Here is a 23,227-nt window from a genome sequence, read left to right on the forward strand (position 1 = left end):
GCTCTGTCTGTTTCAATTGGCCACCGCCACTGTTAGTCACTGTGCGCGTCATAGTGACCAAAATTATGATTTGTTTTATTGATGTGATCGACGTAGTTTCTGTTCTTATCTCAAAATAAATATTGTATGGTTATTGCATGAACGAAGTGTGCTCATTTTGCCCCCTTTGTGCTCGCTTTGCCCAAAACCTGTGCCCGCTTTAGGCCCCGCCTCGGGTTAAGCGAGCAAAAACAAAGTTTTCGTAATTCGTTATTTTTATTAGTTTTCCTAAACTTTGCAGTATATTGAAGTATGTAGGGTACATCGCCAATTATTAGCCAGTTTTCAATTACTGGCCACCTATACTAAAATGAATTCTGTGTATAGGTGAATAGAACTCATTTTTGTAAGAGGCGGCCAGTTATTGAACGAGTGGGTTGTGGATAAATTTCAGTTACTGGCCATTTTCCTTATACTGAAAATGAGTTTTATTTATCTGTAAATAGAATTCATTTTTGGAATAGGTGGCCAGTAATTGAAAACTGGCTAATAATTGGATTTTCGTACCTTATATACTAAAATGAACTTTGTTCACCTATAAATAGAAATCAAATTAAGTGGCCAGTAATTGGGGGGTGGCTAGTAATTGGCGATGTACCCTATGTATAATTAAACTACGATAAAATCCAAAGTTAAGTGGTACTGATATTTTCTTCATACTTTTTTCGCAGTTCCTCTTAAGGTGCTCGCTTTGGGCCCCCCTCCCCTACAATAAACACCTCTATGGAGACACATCTAGTCGTCAGTAGTTATCTGTTTAATGAGTTTACTCTATGTAACATCCTGATATTTAAAGCAATAATGTGTATCTATCGTCATTAGCGCCCTACAGGCCGGCGATAGGTATGTTGAATCCTCGTGACAAAATAAGTATTGGTACAATGACGCTCCGTACCTATGGGCGCGACGAGTGCGTAGCGAAGCCGCTAGTAAATTGAATGAGTCCTGTATCAGATTAACCATACATTCTATTATGTACTGCATGCATCGGAGATACGAGTTATTTTCGAAAATTGCCAGGTTTAATTTGGGCATGCGCAATGGCGGGGCTTCCAAACTGAATGTTGAAGGTCACCTTGAGTTTCGAGACGCGAGCCGGCCGCCACGGACGGGGCTCCCAGACCGCCGCCAACACGCACGCTACGTGACTCTTTCCACGAGCCACAACAAATCTGCCGACCGGTAAGTTTACCTTAACACATATTTTATGCACTTCCCTACATCGTGTTGCAACTTCGGCAACTTTCAAACTTCTTTCAAAAGTATAAATCTACCATCGGACACAAAGTTGACTTGTTCGAAAGAATATATTCCATAGACTGATTTAAGTTCTGATTTATTAAAACATTGGCGAAACGGTTTTAATACATGGCAAAATTACATTTTTGACTGAAAGCAAAAATTAGGCACGCAGGTGCCATGTTAGGCAGGCATGTAGGTGGTGGGTACCACTATCCTTAACTTTTATAAACAAAAGCGACATTCTATTGTTTTTCAGTGTGTTAGGGGCCAAAGGGTGAGAGTGTACGTAGAGTCTGTCTAAATAAGCAAGTTAACTCTACACCGAATTTCGTACAACAACCACACTTTGAGTGTCTTTAAAAATAACATATTTTGATAAATAATAGACATTTGTAGTTATGACATTTCCATTCTTTGTTATTGCAAAGTCCGTGCAGCTGCAGAGTTAGAGTTATCAATGGATCATCGCAATTAATCATCTCAGGCCGGGCCGGGCCCGTCCGAGGCGTCCGACAAGTCATTTTCTATAACAGCTGATCGCATATCAACTGATCTCGTAGTGGTCCTTTCCATAGAAAACGAAGCGCCGGAAGCTATTACGGCCCGGCCTCGGCTCGGTCGAGCGTGCTGCGTGAGTCTTCCTTAAAAGATTATGAAGTTATATCTTGTGCAGTACTTAAGGGCTTGATAAATGAGAATGCAAGAATATAACTATAAAAATTATGAAATTAAGTCTCCGAATATTACAACGAGGGAGAGCTCAATTACCAACGTTTTGCACCCTATGGCGCCGCAATCGTAGAAACAAAGCAAAAGTACCTACCTATTTTTTTGCAAAATAATGTAGTTTTTCGTCACCTATCTATAAACGAGTATTGTAGACTCGACAATTTGTATAATTTTATGGTTCACGCTTATTATTTTCCCCAGTCCATTGTACCTACCTACTTATTGCTGAGTTATTATTATCATTAAATAAACACAGCACCCAATGGGAAATTTGAAATGATGGCGTCATTTGTAGCGCGAATACAGCGTCACCCATGCCAATAAAATTACCTATAAGTAAGTATACATTTAAGGTTAGATATAGCAGTTTCCTTGTCCTTCACAACCTTATCAAAACAATTCAGCCGGGCTAGCACAGGAGCGGCGCGACAGTACTTCGCCCGCGAGATAGACTACCCGTTCCACTTTAATTAATACAATTAGAAAAAGGCGGGTAGGTACCTAGTCCGTCGCGCGGGCGAGATACTGTCGCGCCCCTCCTGTGCTAGGCCTACAGTGGGCGCAATAACAACAAAGTGTGCAATTATAAAGCGACCGCAACAAAATATCGGCACTATAGTTCGTTTTTTTTAGCATTAGAAAGAACTCCACAGAAGCAAGCGTGCAGTTTTTATCAGGCTCTTTAATTGTTAATAATTATTGAATTATCTAATGTAGCATGGTCAATACATATAATTTACTTCAAATTATTACCGCTAAAAGTGCCGGATTTGGAACCACAAGCTTACTTCTGCGAAGTTCTTTCTAATGCTAAAAAAAACGGACTTTATAGTGACCAAATTTTGTTTAAGGCTCCTCTTCACGTTGGGCCAACGCCAACGCCAACGAGGGACGCATTTATGCGTTAGAGGGAGCAAGTGATATTGCTATCTCATTCTACCGCATGGCTGGGTCTCTCGTTGGCGTTGGCGTTGGCCCAACGTGAAGAGGAGCCTTTTGGTGTTGGTTTTCCGTTGGTACCGTAATAGGTGCGATGCTTGCAGGGTCATATGTAGGTATGGGAAGATTACTTACAGCGTTTTGAATACTTTCAATAGAGCGTGACGCGTAGCGTAGGTATCGCATTCAGCGGAGAACATGGCATAAAATTGCCGTTCTTGGAAACATTTTATGTCAAAAAGTTAATACAGTATAAATCATATTCATGGACTAAGTAAATTGTTATTTTGTCCTGACAACTTGACTTGTTCTAACAATGAATCACACAACGACACAAGTCGTCCAATAAATCCAAAAGTGTTTGCCATTCTCTAATAGTTTTACAAATAGAGACTGTAGAGACAGTTTACAGTCAAAATTATCTGGCACGTTCTAATTATCTAACATGACGTGTAGAGTCCTCTACTGCTATTGATGCTAAGTGTTCCTAAAATACGTTGAAATGCTATCCAGAATTAAACACTGTATACTGTTTAATTTATAGACACCTACTCTTCAAGTATTTTCTAAATTCAATCACTTCTATATTTGTTTCTACTAGCTTCTGCCCGCGGCTTCGTATGTGTGTAATTATGATGATGATGATTAACGCATTCACTGCCAGGGGGCGTGGCCTAGGAACAAACTTGTATGAAGGTGAACGCACATGTGCGTTGGGGGCAATGAATGTGTTAATAAAAACTACAGACAGAGTTACTTTCGCATTCTAGCTTTTGCCCGGGACTTCGTCTTCGTAGTTTGTAATTTAGCTAGCTTATTTTTATCCAATCTGTTTTTATTGGTTCTCCATACCCTTCCTTATTTGATGGACATATGTAACTAGATAGCGCCTAGATAAAGTGTAAAGGCAATCATTTAATTTGAGCATAATGCTTACATCAATAACTATCAGGGTAACTGAGATAAATTCTACTTGCATTTCACCCTCTTAAGGGATGATTTCCTAGATAAAAACTATGTCTATACCGAATTTCAACTAAATCAGTTCATCTCTGTGATAACAGAGAGACAGACACACTTTCGCATTTATAATATTTTTACCGCACTCGCTTAGTAAATGTGGAATTGCACGCAGCGGGTGTAATAGAAAAACCGTTTTCCCTTAGGGATTAATGAAATTTCTAGTACCTATCTACTACTAACAGTTTTTGACTCTTTATACTTCATTTTTGTATCGCAAGTGTGATGAAAAACATTAAGTGTAGTCGGGGCGTAATAATATTGCAAACTCGAATCTATAAATCGCTCTGGCAAGTCGTCGCGAATTAACTTACTCTCGTTTGCAATATTTAACTTACGCCAAATGTTACACAATGTATGTAGGTATATCTTCTAGATGTTTAGGTATATTCTTTTTTTTTTCAAATGTATCTTCTTACTTATACTAAAAAAAGGATGCTGCGTCCTCGGATGTTGCAACGTTTCACGGAAAATGTGAAATGTTAGATTACACCATGTATGAGAGGTCGCACGTCATCCCCTCAGAGTCGTCACCGTTAACCGCGCAGACACAGGCACGCCTCCGTGTACAAGCACGAGCACCGCTAGCCGCTCAGCGAAGTATCCGTCCGTCCGTTCATTCTCAGACATTCGGTCGGTTCGTGTACACGTCGCCGGGGCATTCGTAACTTGAATATATCGCGACGCCTTCAGAGTGATCGAATCGAAACATCGTTTCTGCTAGAGCTAATTTAAATTATTTCAATTCGGGGACAAAAAATGTCACACAACAATCACACCACCAACGGCACAGGAAGATGTAAGTACCTAGAGTCTTCACTACACCTTGTAATACAAAAGTCCCCCGTCAGTCTGTTTGTGTTTGTTTACTGTATGTTCGCGATAAACTCAAAAACTACTGAACGGATTTTCATGAGGTTTTCACCAATCGATAGAGTGATTCTCGAGGAGGGTTTAGGTGTATAATTTGTTAACCCGTGCGAAGCCGGGGCGGGTCTCTAACGTTTAATATTGTGGACTTTACAATTTTGCATAAATTATTGTTTAACAAACTCTACGACGGACAGGCACCCTCTACCCCTGCATGTAATTTCTAACTCCCTTCGAAAGTAATTTTTCATTAAAATCAAGCGTTATTAAAATAATGTCTTAAGTCGCACTTTCTATTTCTAATTTCATGCTTTGCGAAAACTATTTTCATAGTAGCCCTCTAATAGCGATGGGTTAAGGTCCGACGAATAGGAAAATCGTTAAGACTATTGTTAATATTATTTTATAATGTATGAAGGTGGTTTATAGTTTATAGAAATTGGCATTACAATTAAACTCTCATTCCTAATCAGTATAAGGTCGATATTTGACCGGATTACTTACTTTGCCAATTGGCTTAAGACTCGTCAAGGGGCACTACCCTAAAATGAAGAGTGCGTTAACTGGTTTTAATACATATTATGATTTTTTCAAAGAATGTTCAACCATGCAATTCTACTTACCTATATAGTAAGGGCTGGTTGCCCCTATCGGTTTAGTACCGTTAAATCGTTATTTAAATTATTTTCGTGTGTAAAGTTTCATAGTTGTGTAATTGTTCAGTGACGTTGATCCGTCTGTCAAGTGTGGTTAGCAACATAGTTCCACCAGTTCCAGTTTAGTGCCGAAATTCAATTACGGGCATTTCTCTCTTTAACTTGAAGTAAAGTATAATTGGAGTAAAAGAGAAAGATGAGAAAGAGGCCAGGCCCTAAGACACGCAGTCTATAAGAGCCGTATAGGTAGGTATTGAAGGAGTTAATGGGCATTTTCATTTAACTTGTACAAGTTAAGCGCGACTTAAGTCGTGTTTCAGTATAACGTCTAACCGTTATATTCCTGACAAAATGTATGGGATTGGCCATTGACCGTCAGTTTTGTAACGATTACTAACCGGCCGTTAGAGGTGTTCAATTAAGTGAAAATGCCCTATATAATGATGTTTTGTTTGTCCAGGTAAGATGGCCACGATCGACAAGCTGTTCACGACGGTGCAGCCGAAGAGCGAGGACACCGGCAACAAGGTGACGGTGGTGGGCGTGGGCCAGGTGGGCATGGCGGCCGTCTTCTCCATGCTCACGCAGGTATGTGCTGTCTCACGCATTACGTGGTGTCGGTATAAGTACACTACTACTGCTACAGGTATATTCATGTGAACTTCTACCTACCAACAGAGACCACACAACATAAAATAACAAGTACCTATTACGGATGTATTCAGTTAAATTTTACACTACACTATTTAGAAAAAATATACTTTTTAAATGTGCGCTACCTATACTGCCTACGAAAAGTTCACGTTGAAGCACGGGAACGTTTTGGTCGAATAATACTTATTATCTGGAAAACCGAACTTTGCTAGGAAAGCATAAAAACTCAAAAATGCGCGTTCAGAGATAAGATCTAGTTAGAAGGTATAGGATGGAATGGATGGAAAAAAAGGCTCTTTAATAACATATACATTTTAATCGAATAATAAGTATATGAAGGTACTTACCTCTACCTATAGAAAAAACGCTGTACATTTTTATATGTACCTATAGTTAATCATAACATTTAGTACTTAATAGATTTTGTTTATTAAGTACTTACCTACTAAGAATACAGCGTTTAATCAAACTTCTTAAGTGCTTAATGTCACAGTCCACCAGGCGAGGCGTAAATGCTTCCTTACTTTTTTAACTAGAATGAGCGGTATCGAGACTAGGTATCGAGTAAAAAATGTTTCCTATTCAGTCTCTGAGCTAACCCGCCAGAGAGGTCAGAGATTTGCATTGCAAAATAACAGAGTTGAATTTTTTGACCCTACAGTAAGTAAGCAATGAAGCGACCCCTAAAACACTCAGAGGTCAAGTTGTGTTGCTACCCTAACGTGACGTTCTGTACGCTCCCAGACTCCCCACTGAAATCAATGTTGTCGTGCATGACCTTCAAGCTTCAATGTCAAAGGTGAATGACTTAATATGGAGTAGGTAATCCATTAGGTAACTTTGAAATTATAAAATAGATATTTCGAATGATACTATATAAATATAAATCTTTCATTTAAATACTATTTTGTTATTATTTTCTACAATCCATTAGCCTTGTCGGGAAACAATACTAGGTACTTATACCTGGTATTGTAGTATCTAGCACGTTTAAATGCTCTCATCCATGTGGGCGGTGTATAAGTACCTACTTAACCTCCGGTTTGTGGCTTTAAAAACAATACCTACTGCAAAGGTTCTTCGGAGCAGTGCAGTTTAAAAACTATAGATAGACTATATACTCGTACTTATATTACCAATGCACTCAATATGACAATATGAGAATATGACGACCCTTGAAGCCTTCAGACATGAGAAGGCTTTCATGGTGCTAAAAGTTTCTCTCTAGGCGTACCTATGGGGAGTTTCAAAAAAACACGTAGGTATCTAATTTGTAAGTATCTACTTAGGTATTTACTTTTTTTCGAAAAACTGTTGGGTTATTTCTAGTCACAATCATGAGGACAGTAAAAATAAGTTAATTTTGAACGGAACCCTCGGTGGGCGAGTTCGATTGGCACTTGTTTGTCCGGTTTTTTGAAATAAAATTTGGGAGTCAGTTTTGTGACGGTTCTTACAAAATTGTCAAGTTATTCCTTTTTATATTTTCGCTGTCTGTCTGTCTGTCTGTCTGTCTGCCCGAGGCTTTGCTCCGTGATAGTTAGCGCTAGAATGCTGCAATTTGGCATGGATACATGTCATGCAATGAATGACATAGTAAGTTAAAAAAGTAAAAAAATAAAATGTATTTTTTTAAATTATTTTTTGCTTTCTTCCTATAGATATCGTTGGATATCGTTGGATAGGTATTTCAAAACGAATAAGGGAAGGTGAAAAAAGAAATGAGCCAGTGAATATTACCTCTAATGGCTAGAGCAATAAAACAATCAACTGTATTGCTTACGTATCTACTTAGTAGGGTTAGTAAGGAACACAAATGTATGGAAGTGCATGCACTCAGGCCATGCCGCTTGGCTCGATTGTTCCTTAGGTCAAACAAAGTTGATCTGGCCCTGTAGCCAGGAGATCGTACCATGCAGACCCCCCAAAAGTGGGGGGGGGGGGTGAAAGGGTCGGCTCCCAGGTCCAATCTATGCTATATTCCTTCCTAGTCTTAGCAACTAGGGCAAGTTATATATCATTTTCGTATAAATTAGGGACAATCATTTTTTTGTATGGAAAGGCATAATAATTCTTTCAAAAATGAATTCGTCGTCCCTAATTTATACGAAAATGATATATAACTTGACCTAGTTGCTAAGACTAGGAAGGAATATAGCATAGATTGGACCTGGGGAGCCGACCCTTTACCCCCCCTTTTTGGGGGGTCTGCATGGTACGATCTCCTGTCTACCGGGCCAGATCAACTTTGTTTGACCTAAGGAACAATCGTGCCAAGCGGCATTGCCTGAGACTAAAGTGCATGCTAAATGATCTTACTGACCCATACTTGGACTAAACAATCTAGATCCCACTTTTCTAAATTTTAATTTCTATGTTTTACTAGTATTTCAACTTAATCAATTTGAAGACTGTTGATTAAAAAAATAAAACATTTAGGTATGTAATTGTAAAGAAACATTAATTGCTAAGTAATGACTATTTGTGTCGAAAAAAAGTTTCATTTATGTACTTAATAACGTGTCGATATTATCCCAAAAAGTATAATAATAAGTTAACTAGTTCCTACTATACGGACGAGACGTCCGGCAAAGCACTTCGCACCTCTTTTTGTCCTTTTGTATTCGTAAAGATAAAGTTGTATGACCAAACGGCTCGCTTAAGTTTTTGCCCACTAATCCTACTATACCTAACTAACGACCAGCTACCTGCTTGGGTACCTTACCTACTCGTCCGTCCGTACCGAGAATTGTGCATGTGTGTACCCCTTCTCATTTACCATGGCGGGATTCCACTTGAGACGGTCATTAAGGCGTAAACAATACGTGTAGTGACAACAAAAGATACCCGACATACTTGTTTTTTTGCCACCGTATGCTGATTTTGATTAGCAGAGCTCGTAAAACAATTGTTATAAACAATAGATCAACATTGTGGTTCTCTTTGTGCAGTTTCTAGTGGAATCCCGCCATGGTAAATGAAATGGGGTATACATTATATACCTATATTGTACCTATTTTATTTGCGTGAGTAATGAGGAATTACCTAAGATACATTTTATACTAGCAGTTTCCTTAAACTGCATGAGATCTCGCGCAAAAATATGTGCAATACTTAGTTACACCTAGTTTTTATGAAAATAAAAAAATGTCTGGTTAGTACTTACGGAGAGTACAGAGTACCTACATGTATTGTTTTATCCATCTCATTCTACCGCATAGGAGGGCATAGGTGTATAATATACCGTGTGCGTCCTGTGTTCAGTTATATGTACCTAACGGATTTTCCTGATACTTTACACGACGCAATCTAACGCAAGATTACCTTTTAATTTTCATATTTTTATTTACCTACACTTTACTTGTTTTAGTATAGGTATTACTTAACATGTACTCGTATTGTTTATCCATCTCTCATTCTACCGCATAGGGTGGTAATAGGTGTATAATATACCGTGTACATTCAGTTATTTGTAATGGATTTTCCTGTTATTTTACACGACGCTATCTGACGCAACATTACCTTTCAATTTTCTTATTTTTATTTACTACACTTTACCCGTAACCCCACTTACAAGTTATATTATACAATATAATAATACGAAAGTAACTCAGTTTGTCTGTTAAAGCTCCTCTACGCGATGGGCCAACGCCGGCCACTCTAAGGGATGCATTTATACGTTAGAGGGAGCAAGTGATATTGCTATCTCATTCTACCGCATGGCTGCGTCCCTGGGAGTGGCCGGCGTTGGCCCATCGTGTAGAGGAGCCATACCTCTTCACGTTCAACGAGTCAACGACACAGTAAACGGAGCTCTCCGAAGTATCGCAAGCTCTCGCGCCCGCTCGCTCCCTGCAGGCTGTCTATTTTATGCGACGTCTGGGAATCTCGGGCTAACGCTTCTTTTATTTCTTCACTCTCTTATTGCGATGTATATGTTAAGTATCTAGAAAATAATATAACATGTAATGAAGGCGGTTAAAACTTAATTTTAACATAAAAAATAACAGTTTTTCAAAACACTACCTATACCTACCTAACTAAAGAATCTGTGCGTTGTAGACCTCGCGAGTAATGCATGGCTCCGCCATTTTGAAAAAATAATAATGTCCAAATACTAAACCTGCTCAGTGCCCACAAAATTTCATGAGAGAATCGGTTGAGATGAGAATTGCGATTTGTAGAAGAGAACATCCGGACATACGAAAGCATTTTTGACCAAACTGAATCATAGACCTTCGCTAACGCTCGTCAATTATGGTGGCAATAATCGTCAAAAATAGATGACGTAATTTATGAACAGCCCCTATGTAACATGCATCTATATAACTGCATCCATATCCCGACCAATATATACTTAAGTCTACCGAAACTAACCGTGAATCATTCAAAACTGTTAATGGTTATATTAGCTGTTTCCTGGAAACGTTCCATGTTTACTTTGAAATCGGATGTGTTATTAAAATAAATAGTGGATTGATGACTGTACAGGGCGTGACCAACAATGTGGCGCTCGTAGACGTTATGGAAGACAAGCTGAAGGGGGAGATGATGGACTTGCAGCACGGCTCCGCCTTCATGAGGAACGCCAAGATACAAGCCAGCAAGGGTGAGATACACACTAGCTCATGTTCCATTTAACTGCGTGCTTCTGACTTGATCCGATTTGGGTTGGTCCAAATTAGGTCAATTTAACCAATTGCCTGATCCATAAAAGTGAATTTAGACTTGTGACTGTGACGCTGATGATACCTAATAAATATGTTGGCAACTAGGTTCTTAGTTGGTGACTAAGTTTATTATTGCTGACGTGGGCGAACATCACTTAATATAATAGGTAATGCGTAACTTAACTTAATATCGTTTGTAATTTAACTGTAGATAGTCATACGTGTGTATAAGGACAAGGACATTATTATGATTTACGATACAGATTATTCGATATCGGCGGGCTCGAAGATCTGCATCGTGACGGCAGGCGTGCGGCAGCGCGAGGGCGAGACGCGCCTCGACCTGGTGCAGCGCAACACCGACGTACTCAAGCACATCATCCCTCCGGTTCGATACACATTTATCTACCATATATTTAGTGTTAATGAATCAGTTATTTTAAATTACGTTTAGGTAGTTCCTATCCAATGACCTGTTTACTTGTGATGCAGCTAGTGAAGTACAGCCCGGACGCGATCTTCCTGATCGCCAGTAACCCGGTGGACATCCTGACGTACGTGACTTGGAAGCTGAGCGGGCTGCCCAAGCACCGCGTCATCGGCTCCGGCACCAACCTGGACTCGGCGCGCTTCCGCTACCTGCTCTCCGAGAAACTTGGCGTCGCCACCACCTCCTGCCACGGGTACATCATCGGCGAACACGGGGATTCCAGCGGTTAGAATTTTAAAATATATGCTCTATGTAAAAGTTATAAGCATACATTGTAATTTTTTTGTCATTTTAAAACGATATCACGTAGCACTAAAAATGTTTCCTAAATCTAGTATACAATATACAAACCCAAGCAATTAAGTTGTGAACCGGACTTATTTACAGTTCCGGTATGGTCCGGCGTGAACATCGCCGGCGTCCGGCTCAGCGACCTGAACCCGAAGATCGGTACCGACGCCGACCCCGAGCACTGGAAGGACACGCACGGCGCGGTGGTGAAGAGCGCCTACGAGGTCATCAAGCTGAAGGGCTACACGTCGTGGGCCATCGGCCTGTCGCTCTCGCAGCTGGCTCGCGCTATCCTCAACAATGCCATGAGCATCCACGCCGTATCTACTTACATCAAGGTAAATTCTTTAATAACAGTCAAAGAATTTAATTTCCATATAATTTCGTACTTTGTCCCAGTGACAATTTGGGGATCTCATACTATTGTCACTGTGATAAGGTACAAAATGGTAGGTACCTACTGAAATTAAATTCCTTGACCGTACTAGTATCTTTCTAATCCACTAGCAGAGCCTATTTTAAAGCACGAGTAAGTACAATAACCTCCGTTTCTATTAATATAATCTTGGCAAAGTATTTTCGTGAAAAGAGCAATAAAATTGTTGACATTGACGCAGCCCATCCTATTCTGTGATCAAAGTATGCGTATATACCTACCTACCCACACACTACGCGTACGCGCTTCGACTTGCACACTGCGATTCGCGCTTCAACTACCTAAAACAACGATAAAAATGCCAAGTTTACAATGTTTATTCTGGGAAGGCTATACCTACTTAGTTGCTTTTCTTCATTGTCTCTACATCGTTTGAGATCCAGTTACGTTAAGTATGTTAGCAACAGTTGCGTTAAGTGTTGTGTTGCTCACAATAAGTGAAAAAATAAATAGGTATTGAAATTAATAATAAAAAAATAAAAAAATTGTTGGGTCTTACCGTTAGTCTACCATTATATTCAGTTCAATGGTTCCTACATTCGTTTAACTTTCTATAGTCGCTGTAAGTTGAAAAGTCAATTTTGACAATTATGAACTGATGATGATGATAGGATGAATGTTGATAGCTTTACGGTACTACTCCAAGAACTAATTAAAATACTTTTTATAAAAGAACTTTTATTTCGTGTATAGCCTTAGTGTCATATACATAAGGGTCAATTCATATCTGTCCAAATTGGCTTCTTGGCTGCGTTGCTTGCGTTAAACGAGGTATAACTTTTGTATTGTTTGAATGTATTTTGTCCCGCATATACTTTGATCCTCGCAATAAAAACGAGATATATTGACACCGTTTTTTAACAAGCCAAATTTTGTTGAGTTTAGGGCGAGCACGGTGTGGAGGAGGAGGTGTTCCTGTCGCTGCCGTGCGTGCTGGGCAGCGGCGGCGTGTGCGACGTGGTCCGCCAGCCGCTCACCGACGAGGAGGCGGCCGAGCTGCGCAACTCCGCCGCGCTCATGGCCAAGGTCCAGGCCGGCATCAACTTCTAGACTTACTGCCAACTATCTTCAGTGCGGACTAACGCACTTTATAAACTAGACTTGAACAATGTCCTACCTACTACTTTTTTACGTATCCATACTTGTCTTACTAATGCATTATAAGTGTATGTATTCTATGCCTAGTTCGAATTAATTGCACTGCTGGCTGAGACGGTTAGGTTCTAGATAGATTAGAAGGCGCTAAGACACCTAATTATGTACTAAACGTATTGCCAAACTGCTGCAAGCGAAATAAATGTCTAGTTAGGTAGAATATAGTAAAAATTTACATTCGACAGCATTACATTAGGTATTCTACAGATATATTTTTGGACTACTCTTATAAGTGGACAGGGAATCTAAAAATGGAAACCAAAGATATTCTCAAACGTATGGGGTTTTGTAATACATACCTATTGGAGGTATTTTGTTTATTTTGGTACAGTCAGAACTTAACACCAGGCACAGGTATTAGTTGAGGCATGGAGGACGCATCCTTTAGCGCCTATTGGGAGACAAAGTCCCATCTGGGAAATGGGGACAACTGGGAAGGTAACATTCCCAGCCAGTTGTTATCACGGGGATAACTAACTGTAGTAATGTGTAACTGAGAGCTAAAGGGCGATGAAAATGATAACACAAAATTTCTATACATATACCTATTTTACCATGCGTAGGTATTTATTTAATTTTTTTTTTAATTTTAAAAAATTTAAAAATTTTACCATGCGTAGGTATTTATTTAATCGAAAGTGATCTTATTGTGCTTTATTTTTAATAAGCATATTTTAAATTAATTATTTTTATTTAGTGGTACAGGTACATTTTAATTTGATCAGTATTATAAAGTGGTGGCATAATAAATTATCTTAGCAGGTTATGTTATTCAACCTGTAGATTACTAAGATTGCTACTACCGGAAAATCGAGCTTCTATTGTCGCGTCATTGTTTGTCAAAATTGTAAGTAGGAACATATTTTACTTTTTGATCGCCACAGTCAGCCAATGGTAGACAAAGGTTACAGTAAGTATATGTACTTACAATGAACCGTAATACACTTATAATAATGTTTACTAGTGTCTTAAAGAAAATGTCGTGGCGATCAAACGATTAAATTTTTTTTTTTCATATACTTACATGCTTTTCATGGGGTTTTCATGGGCAGGGTTTGTTAAGTATCAACCGATTTATAAACTAGTAATGGCTCTCTAAATTCCTAAATGTATATTAAATATGTTGTAAGATCAGATGTATGAACAAAGTGAAGATATTTTTTTGTATATTACCTATATTATAATAAGATTAATAAATAGTCAATTGTTACCGATAAAACCTATAATAACCAGATCGTTAACACACAATCCGTAAGTACCTATACAGAAATCGCTATGAAATTGTTACAATACCTAATCCTTTGGATTATAAAAATATACCTACGCAAGTAGGTACTTACTTATATATTTTTTACAGGCTTTTATTTCACAATTTAAATACGTGAATTAGATCGTCTGTTTTTTTATCATAGATACTAACCATGTATTTACAGTAAATATTTTTTGCCACAAGTTGATGTCCAGTTTAATTAAAACTAGCTACTAATGCTATGCTAATAACTGATACTATAATCATGATCTATTATTTTATCAGTATTTTTGTACATTTTTCAAAGAGTTACTAGAAAGTTTGGTAAAACCTAGTCAAGATGACAAGTGTGAAAAAAGTGTATTGATTGCAGTATTTATGGATGGTGTTTAGCAAAAATGAGTCATCCCACATCCATTTTGCAATAAAATGTCAAATTTAAGCGTCAATATTTTGAGTTGACATCTTATTGAAAAATTTATGTGGGTTGACACATTATTGCGTATCAGCATCCTTATATCATTAAGTTTGTATTATAATTTTAAGTTCCGAATCTGTCCAAGGCATTTAATAAATGTAAATCTTAAATAACATTTTATTTTACCTGCGCAGTGTATCCTACATTTACATCGATCAAACGCTAACGCAATTTTGGACAAAACTATGCCTATCCTCCTAAAATTAATAAAATTTGTCCATTATATGTATAGTCCCTAGGCACATTATGGATCTAGGAAGCACATGCGGTTTACCCAACATTTGAACGTATCTTCATTCGCCAGCTTAAATAATAGTATAGGAATATAGGGATGCCGACTGTGTTTAAAATAAATTATTTTACACCATGCATGAAATAAAGCACCGAAACGTAGACAGAAGTTATTTTTAACCCTTTAGTCCGTAGCGACAACACACTTGCCATCATAATTAAATTAATTAAATCAAAAACGCATCTCTACTACAAGAATTACGGTTCGAAATCGAATGACTACAAATTAATGTCAAATGGTTAAAGGGTTTAAACACAATTATTATTTTATAAATCCAATAAATCGCATATACTTAGAGCTTTAATAAAGGGTATGTAATAAGATCGTGACGTCATTTGCTAGTACTTATTTCATAAATTCCATTGTGGCAAATCGATTTGACAGTTCTAAATAAGTTTATGGCAAAAATTTCATTTTTGGTACAAGTTTTTATCGCTGACTGTACTTTTCTTACGACAGACAACTAATACTCATCGAGACAATTCTAAAAACCCCTAACACAATTAGGTTGCGTTGTTTCATCACAGAGTTCCTATGGCCACCTCCTGTCTCCATCATCAGATCAGTTCGACAGTACCATATTATTGTATTGTCACCAGAACTACATACAGCTGCCAATTTTCATGACGCTTCGATCCTTGGAAGATGGTTAAATTAGCTACCTTAGATTCCATTAATAGTTAGTTACATACAGGTCGAAAGTTCATCGCCACCTCCTGTCTCCATCATCAGATCAGTTCCACAGTACCATATTATTGTAATGTCATCAAAACTACATACAGCTGCCAATTTTCATGACGCTACGATCCTAGGAAGATGGTTAAATTAGTTACCTTAGATTCCATTACATAGTTAGTTACATACAGGTGGACCTAATAAAAGCTTGTTAAAAAGAAACTGATTTAACTAGTTATCAAATACGTAAAAGTAGTAGAAAATACACAGTGTATGTAACATAGTGGGTCACTTAGAGGCGGGTCTGTAAGTCTGTATACCCAATAAAACACATTTCCATTGTCATATTATTGTATTATGAGCTTTATAAAATGTACAATAGGTACAAATACAACTCGATACCTAGAGGTGATGTTGGATTTTGAAGTTTTAAATATACGTATTTAATGGTATCTTAGTAGGTAAGTACCTAAGCATTCTCAGTAGAAAGAATATTATCTTGGTTACCTACTCATAGTTTGACAAAGTTATCCTATTAGCGCGGTAAAAAAATAACCGATTGCGGCACTGCTATGCAGGAAATCAGCCGTTAACAACGCAGAATCGCCGAGTACCTACCCTCCGGCGATCAATAATAACTATTCGCGTAATATAACGTAAGCCTTTACAAATGGAGGCTTTTCACAAATGTTTTTTCGAGTCCTAACCAAAATACATTTCAGAACTTTACGGAATATTTCTTTGCGCAAGTGTGTCAATACATTTAGATGACTATGAATCTGAGAACAAAGTATTCTCGGTCCGAGAACGGGTGAATACTATTGTTTCGTTATGGTGATGCATTGCCACACTATTAAACATGCTAAGGCGGAGTTTTCAGTCCTAGAACAGTAATAGTACATTCTGCAACGAGGGGGGTAAGTGAAATATTGGAAACGAGGTCTGTAGATTCACAACATCCGCAGGAGTGAATTAAAAACTAGAGTTTGCAATATTCTTACCCCTGGAGTTATAAACAATGTTTTTCATCACACTTGCGATGAAAAAACTGAATACGGTGACATTTGAAACATTTAATTGTCCGCCATATTGTAATTTTTAGACATGAAAGGCACATACCCTTCCGGCATTCAGTCATCCAGATTGAAAATTGAGTAAAATATTTTAAACAGCTAATACATTAATCAAATAAAATATTATTAACATAAAAAACAAAAAATAATAATTATAAACGTCAGTATTTTAAAACCAAAACTCATTTATGCATTTAAAACCTACTTGGTTCGTATGAATTAGTAACTTAAGAGAGTTACTTATAGCTTTTTTCGCCATAACTGCCGCGGGAATATAGGCCTTTGTTCTTCAGTACACCTGCATGAAATAAGATCTTTTTAGAGCAAGTGTGATGAAAATATTATAAAATTTATAATATAATTAAATAATGTCTTTGACTATATTTGAATTTATTATTACAGTAGATGTATGCTTACTATGTTACTTTCAATAATATAATTTTCAAAACAAATATTAAAAATTACACACCTCACAAGCATAGTGGCCATAACTGGTACATTCACATCATTGTAGTGCTCCTGGAATCTGGATATTTTATGCCTTGGTTTTATTTGTATGAACTCTGATGAAGAAACGTATACACATTTATGACCTTGACGGTATACATATAAGTATGAATATATCTAATAATTAAATGAGTGGGCTTTCTATCTTGCGTATCTAACAGTATCCTAGTGAAATAATTAGGCTTAGTTCTAGGACAGTTATGTGTATTCACAATGCACTCACCAATTATATCCATTCAGTTTTTAAATGGCAATGCGCTACATTTTGGATTATAAGTGATAAATACACCACTTCAATAATATACTTTATACATACATAATATAAATTGCATTTGGTCACATCAACAGGACAATTTTTAATATCATAAGTCTAAATCTTAAAGTCTATATACAATTGGAAAAAAGTTTAAAAGTACATGTTAGAAATAAGCATCATTTATATTAAGCATAAATCACAGTCACTTCCTTACAATCGGCCACTTACGTAAACCACACAAACTAAATAGATACGAAAATAATACTATAAACAAGACGTTATATATTGTTGTATACTACGAGTTACACGAGGAATATTCAACCATAATCTCGTTATAGATGAACTTATAACTCGTTAACTTAATTAGTGACAATAAGAGAAATCTCGTTGCAAATAAGTCAAGTAATTATAATAGCAAAGACGACAGGTGGGCACATTGACTACAGAACGTTAACAGTCTTCTCGAGCACGCAGCCTGCGCCGAGCGCAGCTCTTTTGGTTACAGCCTGGTGCACACTACTCTCAAGCCGACAATTTATCTTTTAAAACTCACAAACATTTACTTCCGAAATACAAGACGCACGCATTATTCAAATGAATAATAACATTGGCGCGTTTATGTAACGATCATTTTTCGGATAATATCTATGGTGATGTTCCGCGAATATAATGATAGTGTCGAAACCTAACAAATGTTTGCTTCGTTGTCGTTTCCGTCGGGCGAGTGTCGGCGGGCGTGTCAGGTGTCGGGCGACCGCAGCGCGTGCAGCGCGGGCGCCAGCCCCGCCGGCCGCCGCCGCTCCAGGAACGTCTTCAGCTGGCTGGCCGACAGCGCCAGCCCAGGCGCCTGGTACACGATAACTCTTTATTATACTCCGCTTGCACATTTTACTCCACAAACTATCCATGCACTTATGTGGTTCATGTACTATCAACATTCTAATCCAATGACATCCCAAAAAAAAATCATTGACCGTAGTGAATTGTTGAAAAGTCGGAAATTAATGAATAGGTTATACCTCATCGAACCAGGGATCGGCGAGAGCGGCGCGCGGCTGCAGGCGGCGCGCGGGCGCGGCGTCGAGCAGGCCCCGGATGAGCCGCTGCGCGCCCTCCGCAATGTTAGCCCAGTGCTCCGGCGGGAAACAGTAGTCACATTTGATTATGTTCGCCGTCGTCTCCTCTATCGATTCATCCAGGAACGGCGACAGCTGAAATAAACGCAGTCACAACGTTACCACATATTCTGACGTTACTCTTGTTGGATTTTCAAAAAAGTCTTATGATTAAGTGCATATTTTGAAAATAATTGCTTTTTCTGTTATTTTACCGGAAGCAATCACATGAAAGCATCACTACACCGTGTCCAATAAGTTCGAATACAGTTATGATCCTTAATAAAATAAATTTACGCGTAGTTTATGTTATGAAAATTATATTAAATGAAAGCCACATTTATATACAATATTTACAACAAATGTTTTGGAATAACTCCACCTTTAACTTTTTTTACAAGTTTCAAACGTTTCTCAAAAGAGTCACAAGCGGCACGCACCGCATCCATCGGCATATCGTCCCATATTTGCATGATAACCTTTTTAAAATGGCTCAGGTTTGCGACTTTATAATTATTTAGTTTCGAGAGCATGTATGACCATACGAAATAATCTAGTACGTTTAAATCTGGAGAACTTGGTGGCCATTCAGTTTTCGGCAAAAAATCGGTCAAATTAGCCTTGCACCAAGCTTGAACAGCGTTTGCCGTATGCGACGGAGCTCCGTCTTGTTGGAAAACATAATAATCGTCTCCAAACATATTTTTTAAATTTGGGGCAACATTTTTCTCCAAAACCTCCGATTTATAGTATGCCGCATTGATTTTGACGCCTTTATCAATAAAAACTAGAGGCAGTTTGCCCCTCTTACAAAGAGCACCCCAAACCATCACTGATGGTGAGCTCTGGAACCTAGGCACATTCTTTTCATACTCTGGAATGTCTTCTATCCGTGCTGCCCACAACCGGTCGTTCTGGGCGTTATGAGGCTGCTCTAACACAAAGAGTTTCTCGTCTGAGAAAACAAATTCGTCACCTGCGTGCCAAGAAAGTATGGTGCTACATCTTTCTACTCTCTTTTTCTTGGTTGCATCTGAAATGCCATGTACTTTTCGTTTTTTATAAGCATGACATCCTAGATCTTTTTTCAATATATTATGTACAGATCCCCTGGAAATTTTCAGATCAGCAGCTAATTTTCTAATAGATCGGTGTTTTTTCCGCCGAATTCGCTCTCTTATAGCCTTTACCACTTTTTCAGTTCTAGCTGAGCGGGGCCGACCGGATCTTTTCCTGTCCTCTGTAGAAGAGATCTCTTTATACCTTTGTATAGTAGTATAAACCAGATTCCGTTTAATTCCATGCGGTTGTAACGCCTTGAATATAGCACATGGCCTGTCGCCTTTAAGGAATTTTCTAATAATTTCTTCACGAACGTACTTCATCGTGTATTCAAGCCAAACTAAAAATACGTGACTCATGAAATTATAGTACTATGTTTATGTCAATATACTTTTTAAATTAAAATAAGAATTTTATAGCCAGCGATCCGTATGTCTATACAGCAAGTGCTAAAAGTTTGTATTCGAACTTATTGGATACGGTGTATATAATGTTGTATAACAGCCACGTACCCCAGTCAAGAAAACGTATAGGAATACTCCGGCCGCCCAGGCGTCCCAGGCGGGCGCGGGCGGGCGGCCCAGCACGCACTCGGGCGGCGCGAACTCGAGCTGCGCGGGCGCGGGCGGCAGCACCTCGCGGCCCGCCGGCGCGCTGGACTCGCCGTCCGTCAGCTCCACCGCTGACCCCAGGTCCACCAGCTTCAGCTGCGGGTGCGCACCCGACAACTCCACCAGAATGTTCTCCGGCTACATATTACATACATATCATTAGTTTTGTTCGGTTATATTCATTAGTTTGTTCGGAAAAAGCGTCGTGGAATGTAATGAGCCCCATTCAATCCACGACTCTTCTCTTTCCGCGACATGCTGCGTCGACCCCAATACAAATATATGGTATATATACATAATCTATGAGCAGTCTAATAGTGTACTACTAAAGGGATACTACACTTTCCGTAATTTTTTTTTTCTAAATTTAAGTTCGTTTCCCTTGAAAATATAATGAACCGAGAGAACTAACCCTAATGTCAAGATGTGCGACGTTGTTGGTGTGCAGCCAGTCGAGCGCGGAGAGCAGCTGGCGCGTGTGGTCGGCGACGAGGCGCTGCGTGTAGAGCGCGGGCGTGGCCGCCGCCCACTCGAGCAGCGCGCCGCCGCCCACGAGCTCCAGCACCAGCGTGTGCGCGCCCGGCGCCGGCACGTCGGCGAACAGCGCCAGCGCGCGCACCACCGCGCCGTGCGCGCCGCGGGACAACAGCCGGTACTCGCGCCGCGCGTCGCATCCGCGCCCTACCACCACCTACAACCGTACCGTTCATAACATCAATGTATATTTCCGGTAAAAATGTACGACATTTGTTCTCTTTTTTTATTGTTTTTGGTTACAAAAAGTCGAAAACAAATGTATTTTAACGACATATAATTGGACCTATTGTTCCATTAAATGGGGTTGCGAGGCAATTTATTTCCTTTTATTTCAACAGGAGTCTACGATTTAGTGGGGTTACATAAAATCATTTCATCGCTTCGCGTGGGTTGAATTTTTACAATTCCTGTTTTATGAACTAAGTTGCCAAGCGAGCTCAGCTCCTTGGGGTTGTATAGCGGAAAACCTAAGAAGAAGTCAGGAAAATGATGATCCACCAGTAGGAACAAAATCAATCATGGTGTTGAGATAAGAGGAGTAATTACCTGTTTAAGGGCAACTCGTTGTCCCGTCCCTGTGTCTCTCGCCGCCAGAACGCGCGCCGTGCGGCCGCGGCCGATTTCTTCTTCGACTGCGAACCGACGAGCAAACTGTTCGCGCTGCCACGTGCTGCCGCCACCGCAGGCCGCCGGCGGCGATACACCGCCCGGTGCTCCGCTTCGCGCGCACACCAGCCGGAAACTATATTGCCCCGCCGGTAGTTCTTCTAGTGCCAATGTATGTACCGCCGCGGGCGTTTCGGTTGCGCGTCGCCATTCCCCTTCGCCAACTCTGCAGTATTCGAGATGTGCGGGCGCAGACTCGTCCCACTGAACGACTAGGCCGCCACCGGGATGCGCTCGCACGGCGGGCACGCCGGGCGCGCCACCTGATCCCACGGTCAGCCTCGCCGAGCTCTGAACGCCGCCCAATTCGTTACTGACCAAACAGCAGTAAACGCCCGCATCGGACGCCCGACACGCGTGAATAGTCAGAGTGGCCAACCCATCGGGAGCGAAAGTAATGGCAAACCGGCCGCCGTGTCGCAGCGCGCGAGTTTCCGGCGCGGTCTTGCGCCAGGAGGCCTGGGCGCGCGTGGCCGACGCGCGGCATGAGATGGTGGCGGAGGCGCCGGGCGGCACGGTCACATCGGCGGCGGGCTCGGCGAGCTCGGGCGCGCGCAGTTCTGTGACGACGCCCTCGGCGCCTGGCTCGGTGCTTGCGCTACCGCCGGCGCCGCCGCGCCGCAGCTTCAGGCCCCACGCCCTTTTCGACAGGCCCTGTTATGACGCACACGGTCATTTTATATCTCCGAGCATGCGAAAATCTACATCACAAGCGACACATGCATGCTCACCCTCTTCTCCAACACCGGTGGTTTAAGCGTCGATTCTTAATCACTGTACTTATGATATTTATGATTTCTATGCTATTTATTTACAATCAATAATACATAACTTATAAATAGTCTTTGGCGGGTAGATAATTTAAAATCACTTTTAATGCAGTCTTTCGTGTTGATCAATTGGCCCGCTATCACAGTCTATATATAAAATGCATTCCCTGGTATATCATACCTATAACAAAAAAATACATAAAAGCGTTATAAAGAAGTCATGCATAAAGAAGAAAAGTGCAAAACATATGTTAAAATGAAGGTGGTATTTAGTTTGTAAAATTTGAATTTCTCGGCTGAAGCCAACGGCTATCGGACAGCAACTCTCATGCCCTGATTACAGCACACAAGGGCTCAAGCTGTTGGAAGCATAGGCCCTGTCTGATAGTTCTCGTAACTTGTAAGGATTGTCATACCTGAAGGCGCCGTAAGTTCATGGGCGGAGTTTTAAATAAATCCTATCCCTTTTAGATCACAAAACGATTGCCAAAAATGTAACTAGTATTTTTGAGTACTTTCTCTAGTGACCTCATCTATTCGAATCCTGATTTTATGACTATCACCCTGCTCCTCCATTTGGAAATAGTGTATAAATCTAAAACTACGTAACTTTATAATATACAAATAACACTAAAGCTAAAACTATGAAAATTGCTTTAAAAAGAATATTATTTGAGGGAAGTTATCGATTAGGTACTGGTAGGATTATTTTAGTTAAAACTTCCAAAGATATCCGCGTTCCCGA

The 23,227-nt window shown here is 39.8% G+C and overlaps 2 protein-coding genes across 3 annotated transcripts in view; one reads left to right on the plus strand and one right to left on the minus strand.

Annotated features, from left to right (window-relative positions):
* The first annotated feature begins 945 nt into the window (after positions 1–945).
* On the plus strand, positions 946–15,031 carry LOC134678947 (L-lactate dehydrogenase). Of its 2 annotated transcripts, none has more exons than XM_063537702.1 (7): positions 946–1,221; positions 5,956–6,083; positions 10,641–10,758; positions 11,083–11,207; positions 11,312–11,534; positions 11,697–11,938; positions 12,922–15,031. In XM_063537702.1, exons 2-7 carry the CDS (start codon positions 5,961–5,963, stop codon positions 13,084–13,086), a joined length of 996 nt encoding a protein of 331 aa, XP_063393772.1. In that variant the 5' UTR covers positions 946–1,221; positions 5,956–5,960; the 3' UTR covers positions 13,087–15,031. The 2 variants fall into 2 exon arrangements, with proteins under 2 accessions (XP_063393772.1, XP_063393771.1); XM_063537701.1 differs by lacking the exon at positions 946–1,221 and adding an exon at positions 4,631–4,768.
* A 2,803-nt stretch (positions 15,032–17,834) lies between these two features.
* The window catches only part of LOC134678950 (triple functional domain protein), a 125,081-nt gene continuing 119,688 nt past the window's right edge, over positions 17,835–23,227 (minus strand). Inside the window, exons 41-45 of the mRNA XM_063537706.1 lie at positions 21,593–22,366; positions 20,922–21,200; positions 20,411–20,647; positions 18,741–18,932; positions 17,835–18,568 (exon numbers count right to left, since the gene is read on the minus strand). Coding sequence (XP_063393776.1) covers positions 18,461–18,568; positions 18,741–18,932; positions 20,411–20,647; positions 20,922–21,200; positions 21,593–22,366 — 1,590 coding nt within the window. The 3' untranslated portion in view covers positions 17,835–18,460. The remainder of the gene's footprint in view (positions 18,569–18,740; positions 18,933–20,410; positions 20,648–20,921; positions 21,201–21,592; positions 22,367–23,227) is intronic.

The sequence above is a fragment of the Cydia fagiglandana genome, chromosome Z (assembly GCF_963556715.1).
Source record: "Cydia fagiglandana chromosome Z, ilCydFagi1.1, whole genome shotgun sequence".
Taxonomy (NCBI): Eukaryota; Metazoa; Arthropoda; class Insecta; order Lepidoptera; family Tortricidae; genus Cydia; species Cydia fagiglandana.

What these genes read in the sequence shown, in the direction of transcription:
- LOC134678947 (XM_063537701.1), top strand. Translation starts at nt 4,729, where the DNA reads ATGTCACACAACAATCACACCACCAACGGCACAGGAAGAT. An exon ending in CGAACACGGGGATTCCAGCG is followed by an intron (nt 11,535 to 11,696) that starts GTTAGAATTTTA and finishes ACTTATTTACAG; the next exon opens with TTCCGGTATGGTCCGGCGTG. An exon ending in CCGTATCTACTTACATCAAG is followed by an intron (nt 11,939 to 12,921) that starts GTAAATTCTTTA and finishes TGTTGAGTTTAG; the next exon opens with GGCGAGCACGGTGTGGAGGA.